Source organism: Psittacula echo (genome assembly GCF_963264785.1).
Source record: "Psittacula echo genome assembly, chromosome: 5".
Taxonomy (NCBI): Eukaryota; Metazoa; Chordata; class Aves; order Psittaciformes; family Psittacidae; genus Psittacula; species Psittacula echo.
The window spans coordinates 15,265,828-15,285,538 of record NC_137739.1 but is presented as its reverse complement, the minus strand read 5'-3'; the positions used below and the strand labels follow the sequence as shown (position 1 = coordinate 15,285,538).

Sequence of the window (19,711 nt, the reverse complement as noted above, 5' to 3'; positions counted from 1 at the left end):
GGATGAATCATTGCATAGCATTGATTCTTCAAAACTTCCCCAAGCTATTCAAACAACTTCTATTTCCTTTGATTCCGCAGCAATAGTAATGTGAAAACATACGACATTTTGCTAAGCTAAAATATTACCATGAAAATGAAAAAGAAAACAAATCTACATATTTTTAACTTAATGGGTACCCAAAAAGATGTCAAGCATATTGAATTCTAGCATGTTCTGTGGACGGCTTGCAGTAATTTGTGTGCATGTTTAAACTTACGGCTGGGGTAGAGTAAAATTGATTTGGATAACTGATTTTGATAGAAAAAGAAAGAATTTGGCTGGTGCAGTAAAAGATTGTGAAAATCAGACAAAATGTGGCCATTGTGCTTTTTCAAGACTAGTGATATAATCCATCAGGGCAGTAAAACACGTGAGGCTGAAACATTACAATGAAATTTTATTTACAGAAAACTGAAAAAAATTATTGGGAGAGGAAGGTGAGATATTGCTTTTCCATTTCTCTCTCTTTCTGGAGTTCCACAGAAATTTGAGAATCTTCCTTTATGTCAGATCCATCTGCCTGTCCCAAAACCTGGAATCAAGGACTCGTTTTGAAATTGGACAGATAAAGCCTGTACACAAGGTTGTTTTCAGAAAGCATGGCCATTAACAGCAGGATTGTTTCAAGATTTATAATTAGAACTAGCTGTCTGCTGCAAGAAATAATGTAACTCCCTGTAACCTAAGTGCTTTGATTTTATATCCATCAAAGTTTCCCAAATTGCCCATGAGTCAAGAGAAGCTTATCTGTGATGGCCTTATGGGAGCTGGTGTGGTTCAAAGTAAATCAGCAAATTGATTTGATAGGTAATTCTCTATAGTCCCAGACTGAATCTTGAGGAAGAAATTCCATGTAGCCCAGCATGTTATTTTGGTAGTAAAGTATGTCAGTACTGATATGGAACAATGTGAATATTGGTAAATAATGCCTCAGTGCAAATATAAGAGTGGGATAGTGGGGATGGATAGTCTATATACCAAGATTATGATTTGTTTTCCAGAAACTGACTGGCTCAGCAGTTGGTATCCTTCATCCATCCTGTGTCTTTGTGGTATTTTATTTGTAGAGGTAAATTATGTGAGTTACAATGAAAAATACCAGTATGTGGACAGGGAAGTTACCCAGATTTTTCATTTCCTCAGATGTCTCCATCTACCCCTGATGGTTTTCCTGGGTCTTGGCTTTTCACTGGGCTAATTCACAACTCACTGATGCCCTCTTAATGCTTTTTATTTCTGTTACCTGGTGAAAAGCTTTCTGTGCTTCTACAAAATGATTATTTTTTGTTTCTGAAAATAAGTCCAGGCTTTCTTCCTTCCAACAAGTACAGCTTGATTGGGTTTGGATTTCTTTCTACCTCATTTTATAGCATCATTTCGTTGTTTATTTTTCTCATCCAGGTAGGTAACCTGTAAAGAACAGGTCGTCATCAGTTTGTTTTAAACTTTCTCACCTGACTGTGGGGAGAACAGGAGCAGGGCCCCATTTTCTTACAACGTTGTCCCCACAACTTTGTTGTGATGTGTCAAATGGGAATTATTGGCAGTTCCTTTCACCAGGATTGTTGCAGTATCTTCACAGCAATTGCCTTCTCTGTCTTTGAAAAGTTAACTTTCCTCATTGCCCTCCCATCATTTGTAACAACTGTTTGAAGAGGACAGACTCAAGGGCTCTCTGTGTGAACTCGGGTGTTCCTAGAGGTGAAAGATGTTACGCATGGCTAATTTAAAGTAATTTTCCCATGGAAAATATGGTATTTAGGGGCTCTTCAAGAGACCCCTATCAGTTTAGTGCTGACCAAAAAGCAGAAGGGTGGTGCTTGTACAAACCATGAGAAAATCAGGCACCTGCTTTTAAAAACATGGCAAAACATAAATCTGCAGCCATGACAAGGGGCATGAGAAGTGATACTCAGCTGTAATCTGTGGAATAAAAGCTGTCCTCCTTGCAAACAAATATATTAGTTCACACATTTTTCAGTTTTTATTTGCATGGTGAAATACTTCTAGGAAATGAGAAACTTGTATAAATGTCATCTTTTCCGTAAAGGAAAAATAGAGTAATGATTTTACAGTGACGTTCATCACTGCGTGATCCGGTATGGGTTAGAGAGTGACTGATTTATATTCAAGAAATATATGAACATACAAAGCAAACATAATTAGTCTAAAAATTCTCTTTATTCTCCCTTATCTTCCTTGCAGACATCAGTACTCTACTACTTCTTACACATCAGTATTCTCTTTCACCACAGAAACTGTACAATAGCATCTACTCATGGTACAGCAAGCTCCACAAGGCCTTTTTGTATGTAGAACCACAATTTTGCCTTTCCTCACTAATGTATTTTCAGTGTAAGACATTTCTGTAACAGTGGAAGTTGAAATTATGTGGAAAGGAGGTGTCTTTGAATAAACCTTTCGTCAAATGACCACACACAATTCCTGCTGGCTTGCATGAATCTTCTCAGGACTTTATCAAGTTTGGTCACAGGCTGGTTGGTGTCACTTCAGCCTTTGAAAGCATTTTTCACTTGCCTGTCCTGGATGAACAGGAGCTCAGACTGAGACATCACAATTTCCAGTGTCTGACCAACCTGTGAAAGAAAACCTGGATGTGCTGAAAATCCAGACAGTGCTTTCCAGCCCGGGGAACAGCTCCTGAGCTCTGTGCAAAACTAGTTTTCTTTCATAATTATGTTGTTTCACTGTAATGCCATGTTGAGTTACTTTAATTCAATAGACACGACACTGTATTATTCAAAGAATGTAAAGGATCAAAAACCAGTGGACTCTGCAATGATCTGCAGAAACCCTGTTCTCATTCCTTTGTAATTGTTTCTTCACTGTTCTAGTGTAGAAAAAAATAGACAAACTTCAGCTCATATAGCAGGCCCAGACAAGCCAAGCAGATAGTGTAAAATTAAATAGATATCTTCAAGGAAACAAACAAAAAAAACCAAACACAAACCCTCCCTAGCAAAACTCATAGGATAAAAGCATGACCTGAAAATACTGAAGGCACTGCAAAATGAATCCCTGCAGGCTCCCTGTAGAAATGGGAAGGAACATGCTTGATTAAGCTGGTGCTAACCTTTCAAAATCGTGTTTCTCTGATATTTATTTCTTGAAATAATAAAAGGGGACATTTCAGATGTCGGAAAGCCATAATGTACTCCCTTACTTGCTACTGCCCTTTTCTAACTTGAGTGTTCCTCTCCCAGAACAAACGTTTGAAATGAGAAGTAAGGCCTTGGTTTGTCCTTTTTGATGACCTTTATACATTTTGTGGCTTTGCATTTGCACCAGTTAAATTACATAGTAAGAAAAGTTACATCCCTTTTTTAGGTCTGCTTAAAAGGCCTTAGTCGTTTGCTCAGTGACAAATGGTGAAACGCATTCACAGGTCTATGTGAGCAGAACCTCAGGTTTATCACATGCAGGACTGGTTCTCATCTGCAGAGCCGCTGTCCTGCTGCTCCCTCCCTCCTGGCGCAGCAGGTACAGGTTGCTGGACAAGGAAGGAGGATGAGGCAGGCTCCAGGTTGAGTGCAAGGACCAAATCGGTATCCATGGGGACTAGGTATAAGCCTCGCTGCAGCTGAGCTTGTCTCAGGGTGATGATGCTTTGTGGGGGATACCTGGAGCCCATGCAGGAGCTCCCAAAGGCAAGGTTGGTATCAGCAGAGAAACCTGAGAGCAGGAGTCATGCATGTTTTTGCCATGTGTGGGGCCAGAGGTGACAGGTCCTCGGGAAGCAAGTCTGTTCTGGTGTTTGTAATAATTAGTAAATTATTTCCACCCTCACATGTTGCTCTGCTTTGCCTGAATGTGTATAATTTTGTATAATTTCCCCCAAATTGCTCCCATGGTGCTAAAGGGGGAGTTTTCTCCCAGGGCATCTTAGTGAGATGTTTGTGTTGGGAATTGCATGTTCTATACTGTTAATGAATAGAGGCAGGAATTTAATAACTTAGGAGTTTAGAAATGTGCAGAGTATCTTGGGAGGAAAAGTTTTCCTCTGAGCTCCCTCACTTCATTGCTTGCATTTAGTGCAGGTTTTGCATGGGTCTGTCTAGTACTATAGAGGAAACCTAGAGGTTCATGGCAGATAAATGTGATTCAATTCCTGTTTACCTGGGAATCAATACATCATTTCAAATAATCCAAGAAAAATAGTACCAAGTTAACACACTGCAAGATACATTATTCACCTCCATTAGAGATTGGTACAAATAATTTCCTTCTGTATATTTTTGATGTGATGCTAAATTATTCAGCTTAAATTCATTACTAATCTCTGGCTTTCTGTTTTTCCAGTCTTCATTAAAATGCCAAATAACTACTCTAATTCATTAAACAGGAAACAGCTTGCACTTTATTTGTAGACCTGGCATCACATGCCTTAAATCTGTTTTATGAAAATGAAATATCTAAGTTACCGTGGTGTAAAATAAGAGAAGAATGTTTTTTGCTGGATCTCTGTGGAAGATACAGAGTGTGTAGGAATCTTCTGGATTGCTTTTTAAACCATGCTTCATATTGGCATTTGCTTCCTGTCATAATATTGTCTTACCAGAGAAACAACTGTCCTCAACAAGGCTGCCAAGTGGAAAATCGATTTGGTCTTATGTTGACCCCTCTTTTGCTCTGGTTTAGCATTTCGTTTTGCCAACAGGTATACTATTTTAGATAACAAATGTTCCTTTCCTTAGCTAACCATCTATTGCAGCTTTTTCCCTAGTAGGCATAAACTGCTGTCAGGGCTTACCTCAGCTGGTACAGCAGCTGTGAGCACGCCCTGCTGATCTCATGGAAAAACTGGAGCTGGGAAACTAAGATGTCATGAAAATAGCTGAGAATGAGGTTTCAAGAGAAATACTCCTGTAAGTTTTTTGAATTGGGGAAGTGAAATGTCTAATTCTGACAACAGTGGCAGATTTATGGACTCAGTATATTAATTATTAAACGATTTAATATATTAGCCTATGAAATGACAGCACCAGAGAGCACTGCTCTGCTCTGTGCAAAACTCGGGGGTAGTTGAGGTGCCCTTCTGCTGTCATGGCAGAATTTTATATTGCATTCAACATTCAAGAATAGTGTCAAGCAAGAAGCAATTGAAGGGTTACTTCTTTCTGGTGTGAAACATATGGGGAGGTGCTTTGCTATAAACTGCATATTCATGTGCAAGACAGAAAGAAGCAAAAAATTTTCATTTGTTGTTTCCCCCACACCCCCCCCCCCCCCCCGTTCTCTTTTCACTGCTGGTTTTTGTTTACACAGCTCTGGTAGAATCCAACTAAGAAGCTAGTACAGAAAAATCAAATCATTTCCACTACTTCGAACTATGTTTTTGCTCATATCAAGGTAACATCTTGGGATTTTCGTGCTTTGAGATTCATCTGTGGGATTCCTTTGTATTGGATAAGTGGTACATCTTCCTTACATCCTTCACCAATAAGCTCAATAGATGGGGCCAGTGAACGAAGAAAAAGGACATATTTCTCACATGCATTTAAAGGACCTCTGATATTACATCTGCAGTCCCACTTCAGCAAAGACTTATGTGGATGTCTTGATGACAAGACGGAATGTTAAGTGTTTTCAAGTGAAATGAAAATAACTGGATTTTTGGTTTTTACAAACATAGCTTCAGTTTGCTGTTGAGTATAGAAAAGTAGAACTTAAATTCTAGATATGTAGCAAAATACTGCCTGTATAGAGCAGAGGAATGATAGTGCTTTTTGCGAAAATGTTGAAATTTTAAAAACCCCAAAATGAACAGTTCTGTAGATATTTAAGGATACAACAGTTGAATTCCTTGTAGTTTTGTTTATTTATTTGCTGTTTCTTCACTAAACTTTCTTTCTTATCCCTCTCCAAACTTAATGTCCTGAATATTCTCCTTCTAGTCATTTAAAGATATGGTGAAGTTCCTAATGCTGCAATTTGCTTGTAATCTTCCATCTGTTTCCTATTCATTGTAAACACATCTAGTCAGATCTTCAGCTCTGTAAAACCATCATATGAAGTCAGAGGAGCTACATGGAATTTCTTCAGATGAGAATCTCGCTTGTGATATTGTAGAAATCTTCATTTTTGCTGAACCCAGATTTGTTTTCACTATATAATCACAGGTTTTTCACCGTTCTGATCACAAATTGATACTAATTGCCTGATTTTTGGCTAAAATTCACATTCACAATTTTTTGAAAGGATTTGTGTAATGTGGGTGTGAACTTATAAAAACCTTTAATCAAAACTCCCTTCATAAACTACTTCTCTAATGAAATGTTTATGAAATGAAGGGTTTTATTTTCAGCACTTTTGTTGTATTGTCAGACTCGTGTCATGGTGACACAGGCCGCTGTGCACAGGACTGTTGTTCATTGCCAGACCAGATGACAGGGACAGCTTTAGGTTAAAAATGCATATTTACTAGTTAGGCCACACTTGGAAATGTCCATGTGCACTGGGTTTTGGCCTCAAATACTTGATCTTCAGTTGCCTTATTGGAAAAGTTCCTTGTGATGCAATGAAGGACCAAGGTGTATGTATGTACTGTTTGAAAGAATTGTTCCACTACATTAGTAGCCAGAAACTATATATATAAATGGGGTAGAGTGAAATGATATAATGGAAATAATCTAATTTGCTGTAAATTATTTTACTTGGTTTTACTGTTATTTATCATAATTACAAATAAAATCCAGGATAAAATAAGAGCTGGAGAAGAAATCTGAAGTGATTGACTTTGCTTGACAGTATGTTTTTATGTTCCATTAGGAAGCTACAGCAAACTTTGATTCATAGAATTTTGTGTCTAGATACCTAATTTACTTTATAATAGTAGATCAGTAATTAAACTATTAAATGCTGACTCTGAGCAGGTTTTCTGTGAGCAGTGGTTTTTTTTAGCTGCAAGTGTCCCCAGATGTAAAGCTTGTTTGTTTGTTTTTAAGCATACAGTGCACGTCACCAGGAAATAGCTCCTAGCAGCATTCGGTAAACAGACTTCCTAATTAATTCTTCTCCCAACTATGTTTTATAACATCTGTAATTAACCCAAACCAAATTCAGATTTGGCACTGGCATTCAGAATGCCATCTTAGAGGCAGATGATGCCCCATCCAAGCAGTGTTCAAGGCCAGGTTGGATGTGGCTTGGGGCAACCTGGTCTAGTGGAAGGTGTCCCTGCCTGTGGCAGGGGATTAGAACTGGATGAGCTTAAAAGTCCCTTCCAACTCAAACCATTCTATGATTCTATGATTTTATTACCACCAGTAGTGTGCGTGTTGTACCTTCAGTACCAGTTTTCATGGTCTGACACAAGCTGTAAGACATTTTTCTCTTTGATCCTGATGTCAGGATTTCTGGGTACTTGGGAAGTAATAACACTCCTCATCTTCTATTGAAAAATATAGACATTCAGTTTGCTCTGAATAGATTTCTGTCAATAAAACACAGAACTTGTAGAAATGAGTTCCTGTTCTCACTAATAATTGTATGTTTAACACTACATTGCCATGAAACTGAAGTCAACTCATGTTTCTGTTCCCCAGAAGTGTAAAATAGGATAGCAGTTCACAACCACATTCATAAAACTTGGAATTAAAGGCACTGTGTGTGTCTTTCTGGTAAAGGCTGCATAAGAAATCTTGAATTGTTAATATCTTATTTTAAAATCATAAGGTTTTCTTTCCACAGGAGTTCACACTTTCTGTACCTGAGAAAGACATACAGAAGCTGCCACTACTGTTCAGGAATAAATACTGAAGTAAAATGGAAATAAAGGATTATATAGATTCCTGTGTATAGTTTTGGTACTCTAATAGCTGTGATGTATATAAACCTAGAATGTAAAATTCAAATATAAATTTGGATTTTACAGCAACTTATTAAAAACAGATCAATGAAAATGTTTGTAAATTTAGTGCCAACAAAATATATTATAGTGTTACCTATTTCTGATGGACATTAAAATATGAGGCACCTGCCTTTATGCAGTATAAAACATTGCAAATACTGCAAAAGTCAAAGAGAGATATTAGAAACAAGTTCCTAGCAAGCTGACATCACAGTGGTGTCAGGAAATGCAACTGCCAGCTACAGGCGATGAGGCCATTGTTTGAATTTCCTTACATTCCAGTATTTTAATGAGGACACGGTAGCTTACTGGTTGTCCTAGGGTCCCATCATGTTAGCTGTCAATGGGCCAAGTGCATGGAGCATGGTCAGTAGTGAGCCCACAAACAGTAGTGAACTGCATACCTGGGGGTAATAAATCTCTGCAGAGTTTGACAGCTGCCACCATGTCCAATGAATCTGTGGAAATGAAGTTTTCCTCAGACATTAGGCCTGCAAGTACAGAGTATCTTCATATATGTACAGCATTTGCATTGTAGCTTATTTGCATTGTAACTAAAAATTGGTATGAATGTACTGGGTCATGTTCTTGATAAGTTTGATGAATATGAAGCTTCCTGCTGAAGATAAGTTGTGTGACAGTGGGTGGCTGTCTCTAGGGAGTTGCCTCAAAAATAGTGATTTGAATTGTTGTATTCAAGTGATCAAGCACTACAACAAAAATATTTTTGTCAGTTTTTGTCAAATATTTTCATTAGCTCAGGTACTTATGATTGGTGTTGCTTATTAATGATTTGAATATGAGAAGGCACAGAAGGATATTGGAATACAATAAAAGTTTAGTAACCATGGTGAACCAAAGAGATCAGAATTTAAGATTCTATTCCCTTCAGACTTGTACTAAATTAATAATCTTTCATTGTTTGGTATTCTAGGATGTGATGTCCACATTCTTCCAGTTTGGGGCTTCCATCCAGCAGGAAGCCATCATCATGCTGAAGATCATGCAGGATTATGATTGGCATGTGTTCTCTCTGGTGACCACCACCTTTCCTGGGTATCGAGACTTCATCAATGTCATTAAGACCACAGTGGAAAACAGTTTTGTGGGCTGGGACATGCAGAATGTCATCATACTCGATACCGCCTTTGGAGATGCCAAGACCCAAATTCAGCTGAAGAAAATTCATTCATCCGTCATCCTGCTCTATTGTTCCAAGGATGAAGCTGTCTACATACTGGATGAGGCTCGTTCCCTGGGCCTTACTGGCTATGATTTCTTTTGGATAGTTCCCAGCCTGGTTAGTGGTAACACAGAAATCACTCCCAAGGAGTTTCCTTCAGGACTCATTTCAGCATCTTATGATGAATGGGACTACAGTTTAGAAGCTCGGGTACGGGATGGCCTTGGGATTATTGCCACTGCTGCATCAGCCATGCTGGAAAAATACTCATTCATTCCGGAAGCAAAAACCAGCTGCTATGGACAAGTGGAGAAAAATGACCGGCCATCTCACACCTTGCACAAGTAAGGCTTATTGGTTTGGGGTTTTCCCTACATAATCTCTGTGATTTTCCATTCTATTGCCATTGTATATTTCTTGAAGGAGAATAGTGGTTTTTGTTAATCCCATCATGCCCTTTTTAAGCAATGCTTTTTAGGTGTTCTGAGGGAACATGGAAGAGGATTTGCTGCGCTGGCTCATGGAAATGATGGTATGTGCTGTGGAGCATAAATATAGCTCCAGATCTTTGCAGAAGTTGACAGAATCTGTTCTTAGAGGGTATGAGGCTGAATTAAATAAATTGTGCCTTTGTGTACTATAGTTATGAGGTAACATTACCAAAATGCTCTGGAGGCGGTGCGTGAATCACTTGGATCAGCAGGAACCTGGTTATATTTTAGAAGACAACAAATGTGCAGAGTTAAAGAGGTGTCCCTGGAAATTATATCAGTATTAGGTTTGTTGGGTAGCTTTTATCACCTAATAACTGAAATCTGTCACTTTTGCTTCTGAGTATTTTATTTTTGTCACCTGTACTAGAATAACTGTAAAAATTAATATGCATTAATCCAAGTTGATATGGGTGTTTTCTCAAAACAGTTTGTCATCTGGGAATAGCCAAGGTTTAAGTCAGGATTCTTCACTGCTTGGTGCTCATGATTACTCCTATCCAAAATGTGTAATTCATGTCACACAGTAATATTTCTTTATTTGTTGTGTGAGGGGAAGTAAAGGGATCTTGCTTTTTCTTTTTTTTAGTAGCTCTTTACAGTATCTAAGCAGTATTTATGAAATTTGTTCTGACCAAATTTTGCAGATGAAGCACTTTTACAGAAGAGCAGGTTAGAATTGGTACAAGAAGAAAAATAAGTGCTGATTTCATATAGGAAACTGTGGAACATTTTTAATCTTCTCAGATGTAAGTGCGTGTTTAAATTAGGAGTTGATTGCCATATGATGTCCTGGAACAGTTGCTGTTTTCCATGCAAGCAGCATTCTTCAGAAGCACTCTTAAAAGCCAAATACAGCCAAATAAATGGATTATAAGATACATTTCACACATGTGTCTTATAAACAGTGTGACCAAAGCTCAGAAACTTGCATGCTTCTCCTCGGAGAGGACTTGCTTTTAGTATGATACTTGCACTTTTTTCTGGCATTGCTTTTCCTCTCTCTAAGCCTCTGCTTTTAAAACTGTGTAAATTCACTGAAGGCATCACAGAAAATCTGTAGTTCTTTCCCTGGTGCCCCGATTGCCCCTGGGGAGTGTCAGGAGGCAGTACTGGGGTGATTCTCAATCCAGCATGGCTCCAGGAGAGTTGTTGCGCTGTCACTCGTGTCAGAGTGAGCTGTGAGGCAGGCACTGCTGGGACGAGTGTCCTGCCCACACCTGGCATGTGATCCTAATGTCATAGAATCATAGAATAGTTAGGGTTGGAAAGGACCTTAAGATCATCTAGTTCCAACCCCCTTGCCATGGGCAGGGACACCTCACACTAAACCATGCCAACATGTCCACTATTAATAGTTAAAGTCCAGTTTCTGTGAAAGTTAAGTTGTATTCTGTCATCAGAAGTGTTGATGTTTAATAAACTGTGGTTCTGATGGAAGGGTCACAAAAGCTTGAATCTGTTTTAAAAAGGACTTCTACCCCACTGTTTAGGTACTACACTAATGTAGGCTTGAATTAGGTACTCAGTGTTCAGAATAAATTGTCTGCCTTCAGACAATTTATTTTTCTCTCATTAAATCTGCATTACAAGAATTGGGCTTGTGAGTGTGAGAGCAGCAAGGTTAAACTTCACCAGGAGATTTTGCAGTGTACGATTCTTCCCTGTGAGGGTGCTGAGGCGCTGGCACAGGTTGCCCAGCGAAGCTGTGTCTGCCCCATCCCTGGCAGTGTTCAAGGCCAGGTTAGATGGGGCTTGGAGCAACCTGCTCTAATGGAAGGTGTTCCTGCCCATTACAGGGGGTTGGAACTGAATGAGCTTTAAGGTTCCTTCCAACCCAGACCAGTCTGGGATTCTATGATGCATACAGAAATTATTAATAGAAGTTGTAATATAGTGCACTGTGGCTCATAAAGTAATTTCTCAGTGCAAAAGATTGAGCTATGAAGTGAGAATGTATTTTTCATACTGAAGATACTTTGAGCTTCTAAAACACCACAAGAACAAGAAGCGGGCTGGTTTTAATTTAGAAATGTCAGAATTACACTGAAATGAATAAACTTTAAATAGTCCTTCTTATGTAATAACTCCCCAAGACTATTCTTGTCAGATATAATCTGCAAGAAAAGCAAGTATATACAAGCAGTTAGCAGTGCTAAGTAATCTCTGGGAGCTGACCAGTCTCTCCATGCCAAGGTGAATTATGTAAATTCATTGTAGTTCCTTATCCTCATCACTAAATCCTAGGTTTCTTCCTTACGTGACAAATCAATACCTAAATTGGGATTTTATTCTGAATAGTAGTCCTCACAGTTTCAGGTCACAGATAGTACAACTTTGTACTTTAGACTACAAGATGGTGCTGTATTAGAGAACTAACATTGAAAAAAGATTTTGGGACATCCTCACGATGAAAAGGGCTAAAAGTAATTACAAACAGCTTATGGATGTGCGACCTGCCACACTGTGCCTCCCTGCTCATTCTGGAAATTAAAGCTGGAGGAGGATTGCACGCAGGGACACTTCTTGTAAGCTCAGCAGCAGAGAACTCAGTGGAAAGCAGGGAAGAGGCTCTGTAAGGCAATGCTTGAGTAAAACCAAGCTCAAGAATGGAGAAAAACCTCAGGATTTTTAGACTCCATCTATTATTATGACAGTCTAATTCAGTTTTACACCCAGTATAGTATCTAAGGCTATGTCATAATAGCTAATTTGCTTGTAAATGAGGTTTGGTAATGCTTTATGTGCAACTTCCTGCACCTAGATAGCAATTTTCATCTTCATTTATGAAGAAAACCTATGTAAAGAAAGCCATGAAGTGAAAGCTCCTCCTCCCTCTTTCTCAAATCCTTTCAGTATTAAACTGGATAAAAGATAGATATGTTTTGAAGCACACAATGAATATTTTCTCTGTCACTGCAATTCTAAGATTCTTTCATTTGCTCTCTAGTCTCAGAAAAAAAAAAAAATCAGATTTGCTTTAGTTTTTGGAATAATTTGATCAACATTTCTGGTACACATGGGAGAGCTACGTTTCCCCTAAGAATAAAGGATTTACAATACAAGGATCATTTCCAATGCATTAAACCCCATACATATATGTATTCAATCAGATCATCTTTTCCCATTGTGTAATACTCAAGACAGAAAAATACTAATGTGATGTACTATGTGATGTACTGGTGCTAGCACAGCAGGATAAATAGAATTAGCTGCTCATTAATGCAATGTCAGTTGAACAAATGCTTGCTCTCTCTCAAAAAGGGAAAACATGTAAGCAAACAAGCAGCAAAACAAAATAACCCTGCCAGTCGTCATGGAAAATTCTGATGCTTTGTGAATAGAAACTCTTCTGCTTTGTCTGGAAGGGTACTCATGTTGTATATAAAAGTCATAACCTTGGGAGATACATTTCACAACAACATTTCCAACCACTCTGATTGTGCAGGGATGGATGGGGATGACAGAGCTCTTGTTCTGTTGTCTTTATTCTGAAAAGCAAAAAGATGTGTCTAGCCAGAGGTAGTCAGGCACTTACCATGAGGTGTTTACGTCTAGGTGTGTTCGGTTTCTGAATACAACCGAATCACATGCAGGATGTAGAGATTCATCTTACTTTCGGTAGTGAAGGTGCAGGGCTAGATGGCTATCCACATGGTGCCAGGCTGTTATGTCATACACTTCCCAAGCACAGTTTTCTTTGTTGGACATCACTAAGCCAGGGAGCAGGAGCAGTGTGAAGCCCAGTGGCCAGGTACAAATGCGTTAGTTGATCCTGCCCTCAGTCTCCCTGCTTTAAAAATGTGGGGACTCAGTGGGAACAGTGTTTTGGAATATGCTACCCAGGGCTTCTGTCTTTCCATGGACAACTGCCCAGTTCATTTTCTTTCTTGTCCTTGCTGTTGTTCTTCTGTTAACAGCATGGCTGTGAGGCTTCTCCAGAGGACAAGGGTATCTTGTCTCTCTAGTTGTGATGGTCACTCACCAAGTTTAATATTTTGATTTCATCTTTTAACAAAGACAGATGATTTTTCCTCTTTTTCTTTAGCTCAAAATCAGGGATTAAATAGACAAAATGGTTTGATGAGTAATCCAGCAAATCTGTTTAATCTTTTCTTGCATACAGGTCAGCATCCAGTTTACAGAGGATTTGTTCATTTAAGTTCTGTCAAAAGACTTGGGGAAAAAAGTATCATCTGCTTTATTGTATGATTGAAGATGTACCATTATTGAACTAATTATGTATGAAGCAAAATGGGGATTTTTTTCCCTAATAGCATACTTGCTGTGCAGAAAAACAAATGGTATTTACTTTTACCTAAGACTTTCCAGGATATTTGTTGTCTTTCCTGTTTTGTGATCCTACTGCAGTGTTTCTGGAGCCACTGCGTGCTCATAGGACTGCATCACACACAGGGTTATGATCTGAGGCTGTAACCCAAGATCTTACAGTCACAGCTTAGGTGTTGTGGAGAGAAGCATCTCATTTGAGTATATTTTCCATTTAGTACTTGATTTTTGGCAACTAAAGCTTGAAGAAGTTTCAGGGTGCTGCTGAATTTGCTTATTCCTCTCCTTCGCTACAGCAAATGCTGTTCTACAGAAATGAATCCAAGAGAGGATGATGTACCTAAATGTCTGAAGGCATGAACAAAGCTGCAAACCCTTGTGGAGCACTGAGGCCACAAAGATGCAGGGAGAAGTATATTTGTCTATCTCCAGATGAGGACCAAGCTGTCAGTCCTAGATTTAATGTTAACAACTCATGTCAGATATCCTGAATTACAAGAAATTAGTATTGCCAACATGAAAAAATGAATAAGAGAAGATACTCAAGAAAAAAATGTAGTCAGTTGCGGAGTCCCACTTGGCCTCATTAATTTGTGTGGGGATGCTTTCTAGTCAGGAGACCCAGTAGTAGAATACTGTAGCAATTGGATTGGTACACAGGGATACACAAAGTCTAATCCACTGCTAATGAGCAGATTTAAAACAGTGGCAACTAGATATTTGCACTTTAGTTCATGTGCTGTAATTGCCCTTTTCTACAGCATGAGGGCATTTTCCATGCTGTTGCATTAAAAGCAGGAACTGAACTGATGTCATGTTCCTTTCTCTGAAAGTAAAACTCAACTTCACTGACAGTAAAAGAGGGGTTGTGGAGGAAGACATTCCACCCAAGAGATCCCAGCATGGTGCTGGTTTACTGACAACGTGATTCAAGAAATTACAGAAAATCTGTAATCAGAATTTTCTCCCAGGTCAGTCTAGGAAGCAGAAAGTACCAAACAGTTACCAGATATGGGGCTTTGGAACATCCCTCTCTTTTTGTGATAAAAAAAGAAATTAAGCACGGCCTCTGTTCTGGAGCTCAGCAGCCTTCAGGGCTGAAAGCAGGCTTGGAAATTCAAAACGTAAGTGAAGGTTCTTGGAGACAGAGCTATTGCAGACTCCTTACCCTTGCAGGAAGCCAGGCAGGCTTCATGGGAAGAGTTTGGGGTGCTTCTGAGTTGGTGCAGCAAAATATTAGTGCTATTTATGAAATGCTTTTGCTAATAATAAAATGAACTCATTAAACTTTTGGTGTTTATACTTATTTGTGGCACTTTTCCAGGGAGCTGGGCCCTTTCTAATCTTGCTCTCTCTCCTTCTCCCCTTTCAGAAGGGCTCCCCAAGAGTTCTGTCGCTTTTCTGGCAGAACTGTGGCAAAATGACTTTTCCAGACCTAGTGGTAACTAATGCTTTACGGAGCAGCTGGCAGGAGGTACAAGTGGTTGGCATGCCATTTCTTTTTCACAGTCACTGAGCATATTGTTCCCAAAATTGTATTCATCCATGCTGGCTCCTGGCCTAGGGAGATACAGCTCCTAAGCAGGCTATCGTTGCAGAGTTATATTCAGGAAAGCGAGGGCTGGGGGAAGTGGAGGAGGAGGAGAATGCAGAGGAAGAAAAGGCTCTTTGCATCACGATGAAGGATTTGAATTTAGAATAAAAAGTCCTACATAGCCTAAGATATAAAATTGTCCTTAAAAAAAGGTTCACTGCTTGAAAAATGCATTGCTACCTCGTTTAATAGCGATCTACTTCAGACCTATTTCTGTATGTATGTCAGACCACACTTCATATATTTTACATTCAGGGTTTCTTAATTTAACAGATGTGTTTAGGAAAATTGTTTCTTAATGATAAATCTGTTGTGGGATGTCTATTGATAAGTATCTTTCAAATTTCACAGTAGAATCATAGTAAGGAAGTTCAGCAGTTCAGAGCCTCGACTAGGTAAAGAAGAAAAGACAAAATTTGGATTCACTTCTGCTTTTGTAGGTATGATGCTGAGTGAATGCCAAGCTCAGGCTGGCTGTCTAGATGATTAAAATGGTTGGTTCATGCCGTTTGGAGGAAGGAGAAATCTCACCAGTGACACATTGGTTTTAAGGCATTGCATCAGCTTTAAATCTCAGTTTGGAAATTCCTTCTTTGGGAGAGGAGGGGGAGATTTTCTTTTATGAAACCTGCATTCCCCCAAGTCTCTGCTGTTTGTCTTCATTGCCCTTGGTTGTCACGGATTTGAAACACTGCCTGATGTTGAAGAAGGCTCTAAGCAAAAAATGATCGTCCCCAGTGATGAAGCAGTGATGAGGAATTTATCATTTGATTATGTGATCTGGACAGCAGGATGCAGGCAGAAACATGGGTCAGTAACAGTAAGAGTAGCTAAGTTCCCTTTTTTGGAGGTAGTTGAGGACTGATATGTTTTCATTAATGCTTCTGCCTTACTCATTATGTGTTTCCCAGCCAGTAATCTGTTTGGGAGCTGGATACTAGGTGGATTGCACACTAATTATAAACCAGCTTGTCACCACAGAGCTAGCTCTGTTCCTGAGCCTGATGAATCCTCAATTTCTACTTCTAAAAGTCTGGATCTGTATAAAATTACCATAATAAAACAAAAAGGAAGGAACAAATATCCAAGCAAACAAAAGAAAGGGCATCTGAAACAGTCTGTGCTTCCTGTATCTGGACTTGCTTTTAAAATCACAGGACATTTGGTTTCTAAAGGCATAATTCCTGTATGGTGTTTCATATTCATATATTCATGGATAGATAGAAAATAAACATGAAATAAAAAAAGGGAATGGAGAAAACACAAAAATAAACAGTTTGGAGGGGATTTTTTTGTATTGTATTAGTTTTGGTGAGACCATGTTTTGTCACAAGTATAATAATTATCACAACTACATCGTATGCATTTATTTTTAAGGGATCAATTAATTAGAAAGTTTATTTGTTGCATTATGCCAAGGAGGTCCTTGTTCAGTATATGTGCATGCATGCAACTGCTAATTTTTAAAATCCAGATCTTTTCTGGATGCCCTGAATTTCTGCACATTTGTAAGAGTACTTTCTTACATGTGACTTCTTTTTAATGCTGTGATCTTTGCATCCTTCAGGAAGAGTATTTCAGTGGTTTTTTAAGCATAAGTAGACCTGTCTGGCCTCAGCAAGCACAGAGTGCTACTGCTTCAATGCATTGACTTATTTTCATTTTGTGTTTGCAGCAGTGCTTCCTCCTGGCTGTGCAATGCTTTTGAGGGATGGTTCCAAGTTGTAGTCCACATTTTTTATTTATTTCTAGCCCCATGAATCTCAAAACTTTGCATTTCCCTTGCCTTCTGGCCAGGGTTTTCCCTCAGTCTGGCTTTCCCTTGGAGAAGCCAGTTGATTCAAGGACTGGTTCATATGCTATTGGCTGTGGCAAAAGTTACGCTGAGAATGAGAAACAAGGGTCTATAAGTCTCTTGTCACACTACTTTTGCTGGATGATCAGGATTAAGCTTAGCTTGCCCCAAGGGACAAATGAATTGTAAAAAAGTGCTGCAGGGTCTTCTGGAATACTGATGAGGACAGGAATATATGGAAGGATGACCTGCTGGTATCCGAGAAATGCAGCACATGGAGGGTACTGCTTGGTGAGCATCATCGCTAGGGAGGCTCCAGAGGTGACATTGCATCTGCTTCAGTTGTGCAGTATTGTTCCCCTGTGCAGTATTGTGCTTTCGGTCTGTTGCTGTTTTGTTTCTTCACATCCCCCCAAAGAGGTTTATGAAGCTGGGGTTAGGACTGATCCTTATTTGAGACAAAGTGATCTCCATAATTTACATAGTTCGGGGTCTTTTTCCTTAAAAACCACATAATCCACTAAACCTTCTCGCTTTTGCTCTCAAATCCTTTATCTATCAGGGGAGCACTTGTGTATCTTGCATATACATTTGTATGGTTAACATCAAAATAAGTCCCCAAGCCTGCAAACTTGTTTGCTGTTATATAACATGGAGCAGAAAGTCTCCAAGATTCTGCTCCAGGAGTGGTTGTGGCTTTGCTGGGGTTTCAATTGTTTTCCCACAGTATAGGAAATCCTTACCAAGTACCTTATGGACAAAGAATGTCCATGTCTTCTGTAAGGAGACTGGCCAGAAAGGTGGTTCTGTTTCAGCAGGATTGTTCACTAATAAATGGTCTTCCAAAAACTACTGTCTAACCCTTTTGCCAGTCTTCCCCCATTTGTTAATGTAAATGAGCGTCAATGAAGTTGTGATACAGTATTTGCAGAGTAGGAAAACCCACCTTATTCAAACTTGTTCTGTCTTTCTGCATAAAGTCAGAGATTTGACATGGATAAATACTGTGCAGTTTTGGCATTAATCTGAAGGCTTATCTGGATTACTTGATATTTCCGAGTCTATAAAAATAAAGTTGGAAACCTAGAGAACAGTTTGTAACCTTGGTGCTTCAGAGGCTTGTTGTAAATACAGCAGGAGCAGTGTTCTGGTGCGGTGTTTCAATACTTCTCTTTTCAGTTTTGTTGGGGAAGGACAAGCAAAAAAGCCCAGAGAATTATATAAAAGTTTAAAAGTGTTTTGAAGTATATAGTGCAGGCTTGGTTCTTCACATGATAAAAACCTGGTTTGGCTTCAGTGTGTGAATAGTTTAACTTCTGCCCTCCAAAATCCTTTTTTTATATGTGTATTACCTAGGGAATCTTACTCGCAAACTTCAGTTTCCAAAAGCTAATTAAGACTTCAGTGTCGTAATACTATCACAAGGCCTCCTGCTATCATGTCTTTGCAAAGGTTATAGCATTAATGAGGTATGAAAGCAGATTAACTACTAATCCAAGGTGTATACTGAATTGGCCCCTTACAGTAATGAGCTCAAATAATCAAGCGCCTCATTTAGTTAAGAACAGGAATATGCAATTCCAAAACTACTTCAGAAATGTATTTTTACCAGTTTAGAAGACAGAGACATATTGCACAGAGTTAATCTTGGGCAAACTTAAATCTCTGTGAGAGTAATATATAAGTACTTGCTTTTCCTCACTCTTCCTAACCAGGAACAGAAACGCACGCATTTGTTTTTCAGAGACAAGCAGTTTAGCATCTTGGCCAGTAAAAGCAGACCAGGACTTCTGTCCTTTGTGGGTGAAAACTGACAATTCAAAGGGAAGGTGTTTCTGAAGAACACGAGCAGCTGATGAATTTTGTACAGAAAAGTATGCTCGGGAAAACAAGACCCTCCTTGAAGTTCTTTTTCATTGCAGCAATTTGAGAAGCTGGGTAGCTCAGACTGTGTCAATCACAGATACTTTTGTACATAATCTGGACAATACGATTTTAAGAGACTTTTGCAGATTATAGACTTTTTCTTGAACTTGCAAAACGTGTTTCACTACTAAAAGGCTAGTAACTTCACACCGATTAAAAATATACACTGAGTTCAGGTTTTCAACTTAGGTTTGTGTTTCATCTTTATTTCTGGATCACTTAAGCATCGCTGCACCTACAACACTGCATCTTGTGATGGCCCCTGTCTAGCTTCTATGCTAGGGCATTTGCATGCTAATCCCCAAAGATGATGAGTCGTGTTTGAAATCTAGGGAGTGAACCTACCAAACTACATGAAAGAAGGGTTCAACTGAAGTCCAGTCACCAATGGCTATGTAATAAAATCCCAACTGGACATAAAAGCCTGGATATACAGTGTGCATGTTTGTGACCCAGCCCTTAGGAGGAGACAAAAAGCTCTGCTTTTGGTTTTACTTAATGAGGAGATTTCTGCCTGGCT

General features: G+C 39.1%; 1 protein-coding gene across 1 annotated transcript in view; it reads left to right on the top strand.

Moving 5' to 3' along the window:
* The window catches only part of GRIN2A (glutamate ionotropic receptor NMDA type subunit 2A), a gene marked incomplete at both ends in the record, with an annotated part of 179,307 nt that overhangs the window by 92,278 nt on the left and 67,318 nt on the right, over nt 1–19,711 (top strand). Inside the window, one exon of the mRNA XM_080618947.1 lies at nt 8,847–9,439. Within this exon, the coding sequence (XP_080475073.1) occupies nt 8,847–9,439 (593 nt within the window). The remainder of the gene's footprint in view (nt 1–8,846; nt 9,440–19,711) is intronic.